The 15011-nt window shown below is 45.4% G+C and overlaps 1 protein-coding gene across 1 annotated transcript; it reads left to right on the forward strand.

Annotated features, from left to right (window-relative positions):
* The first annotated feature begins 1706 nt into the window (after positions 1-1706).
* Positions 1707-11390, forward strand: LOC146079398 (anterior gradient protein 2-A-like). Its single transcript, XM_083186192.1, has 7 exons — positions 1707-1833; positions 2677-2740; positions 3635-3687; positions 5284-5357; positions 7442-7505; positions 8397-8480; positions 11154-11390. The coding sequence occupies exons 1-7, from the start codon at positions 1710-1712 to the stop codon at positions 11201-11203; spliced, it is 513 nt and encodes a 170-aa protein (XP_083042318.1). The 5' UTR covers positions 1707-1709; the 3' UTR covers positions 11204-11390.
* The last annotated feature ends 3621 nt before the right edge of the window (positions 11391-15011 follow it).

The following is a 15011-nucleotide window of genomic DNA, read 5'->3' on the forward strand; positions in this document are numbered from 1 at the left end:
CTTAATTAGGACCACAGGCAGGTTCAGCAGGTGCGTTCATATCCCCAGTTACCTGGCAATTCTGTTGCTGCAAGAATTGTACATATATCGATTATGTTCTGCTAATCTGAGTTGTTATTTTTGTATATATTATATTTTTATTAGTCTGGGTTTTGCATTCCGTCCGGGGTATTATGCCTGACGCTACAATAGTTGGTGGGGAATTCTGCCTGGATATTCTCTGTAGGACAGTTGTATTGCCTGGGTGTTCTTTATGTAATGTACTTCTTATTAATAGCATGGTACTGTATAAATGATACTAATCTGTTCACAATAGCAATAAATTGGATATTTCCTTGGAACAATCATGTGCAAGTTATATTAAATTTTGGTATGGGATAAACCTGTACTAAGCCTTGGGAAAAGATAAAGGGCCAGATTCTCTACACTTCAAAAGTGATAAAATGGAGAGTGATAAACAGCCGGCCAATCAGCTCCTGCCTGACATTTTTCAAACACAGTCTGTGACATGGCCGGTAGGAGCTGATTGGCTGGGTGTTTATCACTCTCCATTTTATCACTTTTGAAGCTTAAAAGTTGCAAGAGATAAAATGCTAGCCAATCAGGTCCAAACTGCGGTGTTGTGTTTGAAAAATGACAGCTAGGAGCTGGTTGGTTGGTACTTTATCTCTTTTTCACTGTATCACTCTTCAAAGCTTAGTATACCTCCGCCTCTAAGAGAATCTAGAAATGAAAAGTACAAGTCTGTAGATCTGTACACATGATGACGTCTGCGGGAGTTAATAAATAATCCCGGCTAAAATGCAATTTGCCCGACTGGCGTAATCATGTGCAGATATTGTAGATCTTATCTATCCAATGCGGAAACAAGAAGCGCCGTGTTCCAGACCTCCTGTAGAGTCATGTTGTTTTGGGATGGAGTACAGTAGGTGTTCTGCAGTTGCAGCAGAATTGACACAACTCTTGGTGCAGTTTCTGCACTCTAAGGGGTTAAGTTACAAAGCGTCGGGTTGTAAACCTGGAGTTTCTGATAACGTTTAGGGAACAAATTTAGAAGGCCAAATATTTTACAAAGTAAAAATATAGTGCATAATAAACATCAGAAGTGCTGAGTAACAACCCAACGCTTGCCAAATAACCCGCCACAAGGTTGTTCCGTCAACACAACCGTTAGAAAAGCCATACATTTCTTGAGCTCAATAAGGACCTAAGTTAGTTAATTAGCGCTGTGGAGGAGATGCATCAATCCTTGGACAGTGATAAAGGGTCTAATTCTAGTTCACTTGCTAATGGACAAACGATGCTGCACTGCAGGTGGGGCAGATGTAACGTGTGCAGAGAGAGTTAGATTTGGGTGAGCTATTTTGTTTCTGTGCAGGGTAAATACTGGCTGCTTTATTTTTACACTGCAATATAGATATCAGTTTGAAGTACAAACCCCACCCAAATCTAACTCTCTCTGCACATGTTACATCTGCCCCACCTGCAGTGCAGCATGATTTTGTCCATTAGCAAACCAAATGTGCTTTTCGAGTGAACCTGAATCAGGCCAAAAGTGTAAAGGTTCCCAAAAGCAACCAATCAGCTTCTGTCATTCATCTAGGGCAGTCTTTGAAATCACCATAAGAAGCTCATTGCTGAGAGTAGTATGGTACCATGGCCATTAATATTCGTAAAACGCATGTTTTTTTTTTCCCCCAGCAATAACCATGGACGTGGTACTCAAGTCAGTGTTTGTTTTAATCGTCGCTACCTCGCTCTCTCTGGCCAAGGATGTGACCCCCAAAGGCAAAGTACCGCCACCGTCCGGCCGACCCCAGACGCTCTCCAGAGGTATAATAATTATGTTGTGTGTGTGTGTGTGTGTCCAAAGATTAATGTTCCTCTGTAAAAGTGCCCACACCAGGCACAATTTTATGAAAAATCCAATCTGTCACCCAATTTCCCTTGAAATCCAGAACACTCCCAGCCAAACAATATTATGCACTTGCACAGAACGATTGTACACAGATTGCACCGTTATCATGCCCACACACGGACAGTTTTCAAACGATCGGTCGTTCCAATTAGTCAAAAACTGCCATATCGTTTCAAAAATCTACCCGTGTGTGGGCTCCTTTAGATCTAGGAGGCAGATGTATTAATCCCAGTAAAGTGATAAAGTGGTGACAAATCAGTGATAAGGTGATAACGCAGCAGCCAATCAGCTCCTAACACTAATTTTTCAAACAAAGCTGAGTGGCCGGTGCATTATCACCTTCCACTTTGTCACTTTACCAGGGCTTAACTCTTTGAGTGCCAACATCTCTGTAAGAGACGCGCAAAATATCCGCTAACAATGCCAGCACCGCTCACATTTGTTATATAAATTCAAATTAAAAAAAGTAATGTTAAAAAATATTATATTTCCTATATAAGGTAAATATTACAGATCATTATGATGAATACAAACGTTTGCTTGGCAATTTTCACACATAAATTGACAAATTCACTTGGCACTCAAAGGGTTAATAATCTGCCCCTATTTAGTGTACAGTAAGCTCAACAACAATTTCTCTGTCTCCTTTAAATGATATTTTCACCACTTCCTTACACGTCCAAAAGCTGCACCTGTGAGTAAAGCTGTGCGCACAACCTCATTGTTTTATCATTGACTCTATGTTCTTTCACTTACAGGGTGGGGTGACAGCCTTGAATGGGTTCAGACGTATGAGGAAGCTCTGTTTAAAGCCAAGTCCGGGTCAGTATAAGTGCAATCCTTGGGTATAATTTACTGTATATAGTGCGCCATCTAGTGTTTAGTAAAAAGAATGCATTGTCAAACCCTGTGATAGGAACAATATTGTTAACTGCCTACTATTAAACAAATACTGCAGCTCTTTACGCCATAAATCAGTGGCATAACATATGAAGGCATATATCAATAAAACAGAATTGCTGGAAAATAATAATATATGTAATCATCTCTGTAATAAAACATTAACAGTTTATTAGCTATATTTACAATGTAAGCCACTTCATTGGTTACCTGTATTCTACCGTATTCAATACAAAATTCTTTTACTTACACACAAAGCCATAAACCAAACTACACCAACATACATATCCTCTCTTATCTCAAAATATCATCCAACACGACCTCTACGCTCCTCCCAAGATCTGCGTCTCTCATCCACACTCATTACCCGCTCCCATTCCCGACTGCAGGACTTTCTTCGGGCTGCACCCACTCTGTGGAATGCCCTCCCAAGCACAATAAGACTCTCCTCCAGTCTCCAAACCTATAAGCGTTCCCTGAAGACTCATCTCTTCAGGCAAGCTTATCAAATTCCAGAACCAGTCATAGAACCTTGCATTCTGGTGGAATCGATGCAATAAAGAATACAGTATCTATCCTTATGTATCAATGCCTATTTCCCTATAGATTGTAAGCTTGCGAGCAGGGCCCTCCTACATTTTGACTGTCTGTAAATACCCTGTTTTGTTGTTTCACTGTCTGCTATTGTAAAGCGCAACGGAATATGCTGCGCTATATAAGAAACTGTTAATAAATAAATAAATAAAATTAGTTGAGCCGGTCAGATGATTAAAGCAAAACCAATGTAAATTATACTTTATTTACTTATGTTTACAGAAATAAACCATTGATAGTTATTAACCACAGAGAAGACTGTCCCCATTCACAAGGTGAGTCATACCTATATCTGCTAAAACCAATGCATGTGAAACCAGCCATACTTCCACCATGTAAATGTTACAGAATATCATAAAAAATAATCTCTATTTGGTTATATTATTACAAGAACACTTTATGATGATTTTGCATTTTTTTTATATAGTACGATCAACATTTGTAAAATATCCCAGATCTCACCTATGATGTGCACAGGACACAGGGAACCCCTTTTGTGGTCCAATAATGCCCCTAACGGATTTGCGTAGTACACTGTAATATTTATTACTAATTAAAATCCAGTCAAAATGGCGGCTAGTCCCTATCTGCTCCTACCTTTAATCTCTGTATTCACAGCTCCCATATCCAGTAAATTTGAAACAGATCATTTTGCTTTCACTTTCTGTTAAGGTGTCATTTGGTTAATCGAGTGGCCTCTAGTGGCCACTGGTGGTACTTCACCGCAGAGTATTTAGACTTTTATATATAGAGATTTTTCACTCTCAGTGGAAACATCTGTGTAAATGTCAGCCATTCCTTTAACAGCCTTTCTCCTAAAATACTGCCAGTATAACCTTATATAGGTCTCAAACGAATCGTACGATAGAGGAGACACCAGGCCTGTATTATTTCAATTTTTATCCCATTGAGAAAAGCCTAGAAACGCGATTCTCCACCAGAGTGCAGAATGCGTTTGTCATAAGTAGAGGACGAGGCTTAGTAAAGCTGGTATAAAATGCTACTGTGAACTAAAACATTTTTTGCGCCATTTGACACAGCAAATACCACCGCAAAACATAGGGGTATAATGAGTATACAGTGGGTATACAATGCCGCTAATTATATAACCACTGAATAAAAAAAAACAATAGTTATAAGTGCTAAAGAAATCAGCATTATCAGTGGCGTTGAGAACCTTCTGGTCCTATATAAGCAAATGTTTTTAATAGAATGCTCTCTTAAGGTGTGGGTTTAGGACCCAAGAGTCATCTGTGTATTCGTCAAGTGATGCATGTGCCACTTGGGGTGCTGGGAGGGACCTGATTCAATCCCTTTCAGGACAAAAACATGAAAAGAAGCCTAAGTGTGCTGGATGTATATGAGAAAATCTGCCAAACTCTGAAAACCGCCCCAGCAAATTAAAAAAATATTGGCAATGCCTGCAGTAGCCACATGATACTATTGGGAATTCCTGGCACATGCTGTATCGTATGCCAGCTATAGCCACAAAGGGTTATTTCACACGCTCCGGCTCCTGCCGGGCAGCAAAACCTTGCATGGCCAGGAAGCTGTGCCGCACACAGCAGTTTACAATGGTGGGGATGGCCACAGCCCGGCAGCCAGTGGTGGGATCCGGCTGCAACCGGGCGGCCAGGCCGTGGCCGTCCCGTGCGAATGGACACATTTGTGTCCATTATTAACTTCTGTGTGTGGCACGGCTTCCTGGCCGTGCAGGGTTTTGCCGCCCTGCAGATACCGGAGCATGTGAAATAGCCCAAACACTGTAAAACAAACCTGTGACAGTGATTTGGAAACTGAAGTGCCACCATTCAACTAAGTTTATTTATTGTACATGAATTAGATATAAACCAGCTGATATATGTTTACAGCCCTGAAGAAAGCATTCTCTGAACACAAAGGAATTCAGAAATTAGCCGAACACTTCATCCTCCTCAACGTCATCGTAAGTATCAATGTACTGAAGGGCGGCCATTGCAACATATGGAGGCCGTAACTTAGTACAGTCCTCTAGCCCAGGCATGGCCAAACTGTGGCACCTCCAGCTGTTGTGAAACTACACATCCCAGCATGCCTTGCCATAGTTTTAGCATTCCCTAATAGCAAAACTGTGGCAAGGCATGATGGGACTTGTAGTTTCACAACTAGTCACTTGGTTTTAGGACTCCGACATAAACCAGTGCTGACCGACTCTGAATTCCCTCCGACAAGCAGACTTTTCCATCCTTCTTGAGGCACAATTTTAGGAGGGACATTGAGTGGTTTGCAATAAGGGCGCCCAGTCTTTCCCTCTCTGTGGAAACACTTGCATTATGAGACTTTGATAAAAATCCAGGCTTAATCCTTGCTGCTAACAGAATGTCCATTGTCCAGGGATCATGTTATATACACAATGGGCAACCGGCAATCCTTCCAGGCATGTGATACGGCACAGTCCTCAGATAAGCATCTGGACCACTCCTGCTTAAAACTAATTGAGCAGCTCTTTGTTCCACCAGGTGGACTGTGAGAAGGTAGAAGGGCGTGTGGTGGGGACTATTAGACCATGACATTGGGGGAAATAAGACAGAACTGAAGAGCGCCAGACAATACTTTATACAAGGTTCAATGATGCCTTAAGGTTCACTCTTTGTTCTCCGGTTTATGGTGGGAATTGTAGATCCCTATATGGACAAGATGTTCTATGTTCAATGCAGCAGCTGAACCCCAAAACACAGATTTGGAAAGCCCAATAGGTGTTGAAGTTGAAGGCCTAGATTCTCCTCGGTCTCTCATGTCTACTACCTGGAAGTCCTCCTCAGCTCCTTCCTCCCCATATGGAGTCTCCCTCACCCATTCCTGCTGCTTCTACCTCCACAACATCTCTAGGATTTCTCACCTCGGGAGTAAGCCGGCCTCTCCTTCACTCCCTCATTACCTCCGGTCTACAGTACCGTAACCTCCTTCTCTCTGGCCTTACCAAGTCCCACATTGCCCATGAGAGTACGGGTCGTAAGGTCCACCCAACTTAGGTAGACACTCAATAGGTTGATGCCACTTAGTCGACGACAGAAAAGAAACATCAACATGGCTTAGGTCGACAGGGTAAATAGGTCGACACAAGCAATAGTTCACAGGAAAAAAGGTTGACATGAGTTTTTCATGTTTTTGGGGTCTATGTTGACTTATATCGTCATGGACACCATATAAGTGTACTTCCTCACTCACTGTCAATCTTTTTAAGGTGTCGACCTACTTATTGTTGATCCATTAACGCATACCACCCATGACCTGTGGAACACACTCCCCCACCCTATTAGATCAGATGCTGTTCTCCGAGGCTAAAGGGTTTCCTTAGAACTCACCTCTTCATTAAGCCTATTAGCCCCCCTGACTTACCTGCCCTTGCTGCCAGTGCTACGGCCCTCTCCCTGTTCCCCTCTCTGTATCTGTCCTTTTTCTCTTACACACAAGGCCGTCGTCCTTTGCGTTTTCCTTCCTAACGCAGATATATTGCCGCCTGTACATTATTACTGTTATCTGTGCTCCTGCTCACTTGTACGGTGCTGAAGATAAATTGTAGCACCTTGCAAATAAAAGGGTGGCAATGTTAACAGAGTTTTCTTAATGGACACGGTAGTGATGACATGATATTGGTATAAGTGATGACATCAGAACTCACTGTTGATACAGCATAAGAATTTATACGCCACTTTTACGTCATACACAATGGGCGATTGTAGCCCTATTTCTAAGTGATCTGACTAGATCGCGTAAGAATGTAGCACGGATTGCTCCGCGTGTGTAGGCCCCCCAGCGACGGCGACGTGCGGTCCCATGTGCCGCCATCGCCTGGCTAGATTTATACTGCCTGCAGTATAAATCTAGTCATTGCCAAAGAACACTGGCCATGCCAGATTGCTCAGCGCACATCGCTGGTGCATCGCTGTGCGCCGTGTGTACGGGGCTTCAGACACCAAAAGAATGTTCTGTAACTAATGGCAACGTTCTCTAAGAGCCTTTTCTAACATCTATTTGCTTGTCTTTCAGTATGATCCTACAGATAAGAACTTGCTCCTTGACGGTCAATATGTCCCTAAGATTGTATTTGTGGGTAAGTTAAACATTTATCATGTATATGCTATTATGGGGGAGAGGGGGGGGGGGGGGGGAGAGTACCAACCAATCCATCTTTCATTATTCAAACCTAACCTGTAAAGGGAAAGATGCTGATTGGTTGGTACATTATCCCTCCCACTTTATATTTATATACCCTCCAACATGACCCATTCCATTAGGTACAAAATGCTCTGTTCCTGGACTTCCCTGCCAGTGGCAGTTACAGAGGTGGGGCTGCAGCACAGTCCAATATTCAAAAAGGGGAGCCACACCTACTGCCACCTCAAACATCACTGTCCTGGACTCACAGGCAGTTGATGTGACACCCCCCCCTTTGAATTTTGGACTGTGCTGGAGCCCCACCTCTGTAACTGCCACTGACAGGGATGTCCAGGAATAGAATATTTTGCACCTAATGGAATGGGTCATGTTGGAGGGTATGTATTTACATAACTCCCTGCATGATTTGATACATCTGCAACTCAGGGGTAAATTTAATGAGACTTCTAAATATGAAAAGAGTTGATGTTTCCAATAGCAACCATGTAGATTCTGTCAATCATTTCTCCATTGAATTCTAGAATATAATAGGCAGAATTTGATTGGTTGTGATGGGCAACATCATTGCTTTTCAGTTTTTTAGAAGCTTTAATAAATGTTCCTCTTAGAGTTTCCCACTAGACTCAAAAGTGATAAAATGGAGAGTGATAAACAGCCAGCCAGCCAATCAGCTCCTACCTGCCATGTTACAGGTTGGGTTTGAAAAATAACAGGCAGGAGCTGATTGGCTGGTTGTTTATCACTTTTTGAAGCTTGGTACATCTGGCCCAGAGAGTAGTATTTGTCAAAGCTGTATAATCACTGCTGCATTGTTTGTCTGTCACAGATCCCTCCCTTGTGGTCAGAGCAGATATTCCCGGGAAATACTCCAACCACCGATACACATATGAGCCAGAAGACATCGACCTGTGTAAGTATATAAGCGATGTACGTCCCTGCCGCATGTAGGTTCTGCTTTCCCCATTGCACGGGGCTACAACACCGAAATAGTCATAATACTGGAGGACGTATCTGAGCGACAGGGCTGGCTTATTATATACACCTAGAATTCTCAAGACCACCATGTAGGATGGGCCTGATTCAGACCTGTTCACTAGACTACGTACACTCACCACCCGCATCCCCTCGCTAGCGTGTGTAGGAGAACATATCCCCTCGCATGCGGCCCAAGGGGAGAGAAATCATTCGATCGCGCCGACCATCAAATGATTTTTCTCCACTTCGGTAATAAAAGTCAGTCTAAAATGACTTTTATTTCCACCGCAGATCGCCGAAAAGGGCGTCATGTGATGTCAGCCACCCGCCCCGAGCAGGCATCCCCTGAGGCTGCCGCCCCCTTCCAGTCCCTTCTGGAGCAAGCCATTCGCACCCAGCGTTTGCGCATGCACATATTCGGTCATGACTATGCGCAAAACCCCCTACCATCGGATTAGGGGCCTAATTCGGACCCCAAACAAAGGGTCTTGAGTCTGCCGCAATATCCAGTTTATATAAAGTTTTAGGAATAAGAAAAAGAGGCAATAACTGGGTACTTATGTAGTAGCCAAATAGCTTAGTGGGCGATTCTGCGTAAGAAAATTGCATCGCATCGCATGCGGTTTTTGCATGTGATGCGATCGCATGCGATGCTATTTTCCTATGTAATTTATTCACTGCTCTCTGGCCTTGGGTGGTGCGCTGAAATCGCATCGCATCGCACCTCCCGCAAAATCGCATGCGATTTTATAGGGCGCGATGCCGTTTAATGTAGTATACACTTGTATGACATCCGATGGGACTTAGGCACCCCCACACCGAAGCATGGCGAGCGGCGGCGGAACGTGTCCCCCCGACCTTTTCATACCCCACTATCCACGTCGGCATGGAGATGATTTTATATAGTGTGGCGAGCCCCGTGAGGGGACGCGAATTACGTTACAGGTATTCCACATCCACTCGCCACACTATATACAATCAACTCCATGCCGACGTGGATAGTGGGGATATGTGGCGTGGATAGTGGGGGGGTGCCTAAATCCCATTGGATGTCATACATTATAGTACATTAAATGGCATCGCACCCTATAAAATCGCATGCGATTTTGCGGGAGTGCGATGCGATCTCATGGCACCGCCCAAGGCCAGAGAGCAGTGAATAAATTACATAAGAAAATTGCATCAGATCGCATGCAAAAAAATCGCATGCAATGCGATTTCACTACGGTGCCGTACGTATGCAAATTGGAGCGCCCGGCTACTATATAAATACCAATAACTGTTCCTGTAATAAAAGAACTCCAGGAACAGAGGAACCGTGTGCTGGGATAACCCAGTTTTCCCCCAGCTCCACCCAGGGCCGGCGCCACCACTAGGCAAATCTAGGCATTTGCCTAGGGCGCCGGCCACTGGAGGGCGGTATTTCGCCCCCCCTTGCCACCCAGGTACCTGTCCTGCGGCGTATATGTGCGTAAAAGCTGGCGGCGGCAGCGGGGGGTCCCTGCAGTCAATAAGAAATAACGAGCGATATCCGCCGGGCTATGCGGAAGCGCTTCTGTTTTGGAAACACTGGCCGCACGCTGATTGGCTGAGATTCAGCCAATCAGCGTGCACCCAGTGTTTCCAAAACAGAAGCGCTTCCGCATAACCCGGGGGATAGAGCTCGTTATTTCTTGTTGACTGCAGGGACCCCCCGCTGCCGCCGCCAGCTTTACAGCACCGCAGGACAGGTACCCGGGCGGCAGACACCGGGGCGCCCCCACCCCGACTTGCCTGGGGCTCTCTGGTACCTTGCACCGGCCCTGGCTCCACCACATCCCCCTCACTTCTAGGCCCCAAGCTGTGTATGATATGGCACATGAAAGTGCACCATATGACCGCAAACAATTCAGACAGCATCCCAGTGTGAGGACACCAGGGGCAGATGAACAATTCATCCCGCTAAAATTGTGCGCCACTAAAAACAAGGGGGTGTGGCCTCGTACGATGGGGGTTGTGGTCGCAAGGTTGTAAGCCCACTTTTCATTGGTGTGGGGCATTGGAGACTCTGGGCTGCCCTTGGAGACCAGATCAAGCAACCTGGCATTTTAACCCTGCACAGAGCTAGGGTTGAACATGGGTCTGACCCGGGTTGGTGCACAGTGTAAACAGGTAACCCGGGTCGTGAGATTTAGGTCCGGTTCACACTATGGAGCTTCCCTGCTCTAAACTGCACTGTCATAACATCCCCTTAGAAACCCAGGAGGCACGTGATACGTTGCTAGGATACAGCTGCTTATGGGGGTTATTCAGACCTGATCGCAAAGCTGATTTTTTTATCGTAATGGTCAACTGCACAGCAGGTAGGGCAGATGTAACATGTGCAAAGAGAGTTAGATTTGGTGGGAGTTATTTTGTTTCTGTGCAGGGAAAATACTGTCTGCTTTATTTTTACACTGCAATATAGTTATCAGTTTGAAGTACACACCCCACCTAAATCTAACTCTCTCTGCACACGTTACATCTGCCCCACCTGCAATGCACCATGGTTTTGTTCATAGAGATTTTTAGTTTCTGACATTTTAGTGTACAGTATTGATTTTGTTTTCCTGTTTTTTTTTTTTTAAAGTGTTCGAAAACATGAAGAAAGCTATGAAACTGTTGAAGACCGAGCTGTAGAAAACCTTTCTATATGTATAGCTATGTTACAATATTCCAATTGTGGATGTGTCCGACGTAAAATATTTAAGCCCTAACTAATGAGATTAGTATATGAACGAAAGTTTGTTTTTCTTCTGTTTGTTTTTAATACGTTCAGGCTCCGGCCTTCGGCCTTTTCTAAGAAATAAAATCAACACGTGGTTATTTATAATTGTGCTTGTTTTCTTACATGCGTTTGTGAAGCCACGGTCTCTCTATGGTCACTAAGTCCAAACTATGAAGGTCCACATACATTAGAACAGGCATTCCCAACCACGGTCCTCAAGGCACACCAACAGTTCAGGTTTTGTAGATATCCAGGCTTGAGTACAGGTGACTTATTTAGTATCTGAGGGTGGGGTTTTTTTTTTTTGGGGAGTGCTCCCCACTGGGCAAGCTTTTTATGGGGAGCGCTCCCTTAAAAAACCCCCACCACTGCCTCCTTGGGTCCGGGCAGCGCTGCTGAACTGTCAATGAGCGGCTGCCCGGACCTGCACACCCGTCCCCAGCAGCCGGCTTGTCATAAGCCGGCACTGGGGACTTCAATAGAAAACCCAGAGGGGAGGGGGAGACGCGGCGGAAGGGAGGGAGTCGGCCAGTGCCGAAGTTGCCTGAGTTCAGTGATTGAACTCAGCAGTACTGCCCGGCTCTAAACAGTGGCAATCCCGAGAATTTTCCGGGTTTGCCAGACAGGACACTGAGGCACAGCCCGGAAAATTCTCGGGATTGCCACTGAAGGGGTTAAACCATCCGTGCTGAAGCCTGGATTATCACTAAAACCTGCACTATTGGTGTGCCTGGAGGACCGTGGTTGGGAATGCCTCATACTTGCCGACTTTTGAGCTGCCCTCTCCGGGAGAGGGCAGCCAGCTCTGTTAGGCAGGGGGCGGGGCCATATTCGGGAGTGGAAAAATAGGCGGTTCGGGGGCGTGGCCACACAGATGCTGCCCTGTTGGGGGCGTGCCTACAGCGGCACGTCATTTTAGCCCCGCCGTGCAATGCAGGTATTTCATGCATTTTACCTGCGAACCCCCCCCCCGCCGATGGACACATCGCGGGAGCTGGGGGAGATATGCGGGAGGATTGCCACCCTTTCCGGGGGGCCGGGAGGGGGACCCGATTTCCGGGACCCTCCCGGCCATTCCGGGAGGGTAGGCAACCCTGGAATGCCTGCATTAGACCAACAGGGTTAGAAGGTTAACACAAGCATTCGTTTCACATGAGTTTAAGTATTTTTAGCTGACATCTCAGACAGGCGGTAATTCATACCCTACCATCCACTACAGCAGTGGTTCCCAACCCTGGTCCTCCAGTACCCCAACAGTGCATGTTTTGCAGGTCTCCACACAGAATCACAAGTAACATAATTAGCTCCACCTGTGGATCTTTTAAAATGTGTCTGAATAATGAGTGCACCTGTCTGGTGACCTGGAAAACGTGCACTGTTGGGGGGTACTTGAGGACCAGGGTTGGGAACCACTGCACTACAGTGTAGTGGGAGAATATAACAGTGTTCCGAGCTCAGCGAGACACCGTACCGGAAGCACTGTGAGTCTGTACTGTGTGGGTTACTTTCAATGTCACCATTAAGGAGAGTAAGCGACTATTATCACTGCTATTTTGTGGCTGGAAATTGGCAGCATTCATTAGCACCCACATAAGGAACCTTATACAGAGGAGAGGCGACACAGCCAGTGGCGAAACGCGTCAGGTGTACCTCCAGGATTGGACTGCCAGCTACCTCCCTCACTGATCTCCATATCCCTGCATCCCATTGGGGAACTGATCTTTGCTCTCCCACTTCCAAGAGCTTTGGACATTCCATAGGAGTCCTCCAGGTGAGCCTCTGCCATTAGCCACCTGACCCAGGGGACCCATTGCCACTTATGTGGCCACCAAGGTGCCTAAACTACTAGTGGCACACGGACATCATCATCTCCTCCCCATCCCAAGGGGGAGCATCCAATAACCAGATCCATTGTGGTCAGTTGCCAAGTGGTGTCATTCCAGGTGCATCTGTACACCAGCACCGGCACCCCAATACTATCGGGGGACATCCGTTCGAGCACCCACTGAGGCTCCACCCATCCACTCCTTTCCCTAACAAAAGTGGATCGATCTCCGTATACCATCCAAGGAGTGTCCACACGGGACTTTCTGTTGCCCACTCCACCCTCCAGCGGTTTGTGGTGACCCCGCTTCAACTAGAGAGGACCACTGGGCACGAAAGAAAAAATCTTCACAGAACCCTCCAGCGGCTAAAAAGATACAAGTTTCCGCATACATAGTGAGGACCTGTAACCCCTTTCCCATTCCATAATGGAGCAGTGATTTTTTTGGAATTATTCATTGGGCAAAGTGCACTTACCCATCATTGAACCAACTTCAGCGTCCATCCTGAGAGTGAGATACCCCTTTTACATATTCCCCCCCCTTTTTATATATATATATATATTGTATTTTCAATGCCTATTATATAAATGCATATGTCAATGTTTTAAACCTTACTTATATAAACTTTTTTTTTAAATTCCATCCAACTGTGTAAATTTTCATTGTAGTACCAGCGCTGCTTTCCACTTTTTTCTTTAGGCGACAGGACAGAGTCTGCTACACAACGATAGTGATTGGAATAGAATATAAAACAAAAAGGCCTATCACCTGCTTCCAGACACGGAACCAGTCAAATGTGATAAAATGGAGAGTGATAAACAGCCAGCCAATCAGCTCCTTCCTGACATTTTTTTTTTTTCAAACACAGTCTGTGACATGGTAGGTGGAAGATGATTGGCTGGCTGTTTATCATTCTCCATTTTATCACATTTGAAGCTTAGTGCATCTGGCACATGAAGAAGTTTATGGAGAGCAGTGGTTTTGTAACAGCAATCGAAGGCTATGTCATTCACATGCAACACTAGTGCTGCGCTCTTGTGGTGATGATACATCACAGTTTTCAGTCACAAGATGGAGGGGAGTCTTGATTGACACATTTATCAGAACTCTGTGACATCTACAACACACACGCATGCATACAACATTTCTTGAGGTAAAATAGGTAAATAAACCATACCACAAACTAACCGGTACATCTAGGACAGGGTATGATGAAAAGGCTTCATCAGTGAACACCAGTGGCATCAAACTCATGGCCCTACAGCTGTTGTGGAACTTCACGTCCCAGCATGCCCTGACACAGATTTTATATAATGGATTGCTAAAACTGTGGCAGGGCATGCTGGGACACGTAGTTTCACAACAGCTGAAGGGCCTTGAGTTTGACACCGCTGGTGTACACTATTCATATTGCCATGTACAAAGGTCCAGGGTGTTCCATATCTCCTATCTGTGCTGCGTCAGTTATTTATAACCCTATGATAAGGGCACTTAGCTAGATCCTGTCCTCTAGTATCAGGAACCTTACTGCCTTCTGTCATGGACTCACTGGCCCTCGGTGACCGTATTCTATTGATCCATAAAATCAGCAGTAGTCCAGGAGCTACTTGCATTAGTCATTGTGGGAGATTCAGACGCGATAGCTCAAGTCCGATTTCTCTACCCCCGCCGATGTTTGGGGTTTGTGCATGCACATATGACATATGCAAACCTATTTGCACCAGGTTGGGCAGGAAGGGGCACTACTGTGGGGGTTCACTCGGCAAGGGGTTGAGGGGGACGGATGTTTACCTTCTCTGCTAAGCAGCGAATATCAAGCAGGTCTGAATCAGGCCTATTACCATGGCAATATCACACGAGTTCCAGTCACGGCACATTCACGCTCATCTGTAAC

The sequence above is a fragment of the Crinia signifera genome, chromosome 5 (genome assembly GCF_055691185.1).
Source record: "Crinia signifera chromosome 5, ASM5569118v1, whole genome shotgun sequence".
NCBI lineage: Eukaryota > Metazoa > Chordata > Amphibia > Anura > Myobatrachidae > Crinia > Crinia signifera.

Excerpts from the sequence above, each read along its gene's own strand:
- LOC146079398 (XM_083186192.1), top strand. The coding sequence starts at position 1,710 with ATGGACGTGGTACTCAAGTCAGTGTTTGTTTTAATCGTCGCTACCTCG. Across the intron at positions 1,834-2,676 it reads ACCCCAGACGCTCTCCAGAG|GGTGGGGTGACAGCCTTGAA; the intron begins GTATAATAATTA and ends TTTCACTTACAG. Across the intron at positions 2,741-3,634 it reads CTGTTTAAAGCCAAGTCCGG|AAATAAACCATTGATAGTTA; the intron begins GTCAGTATAAGT and ends TTATGTTTACAG.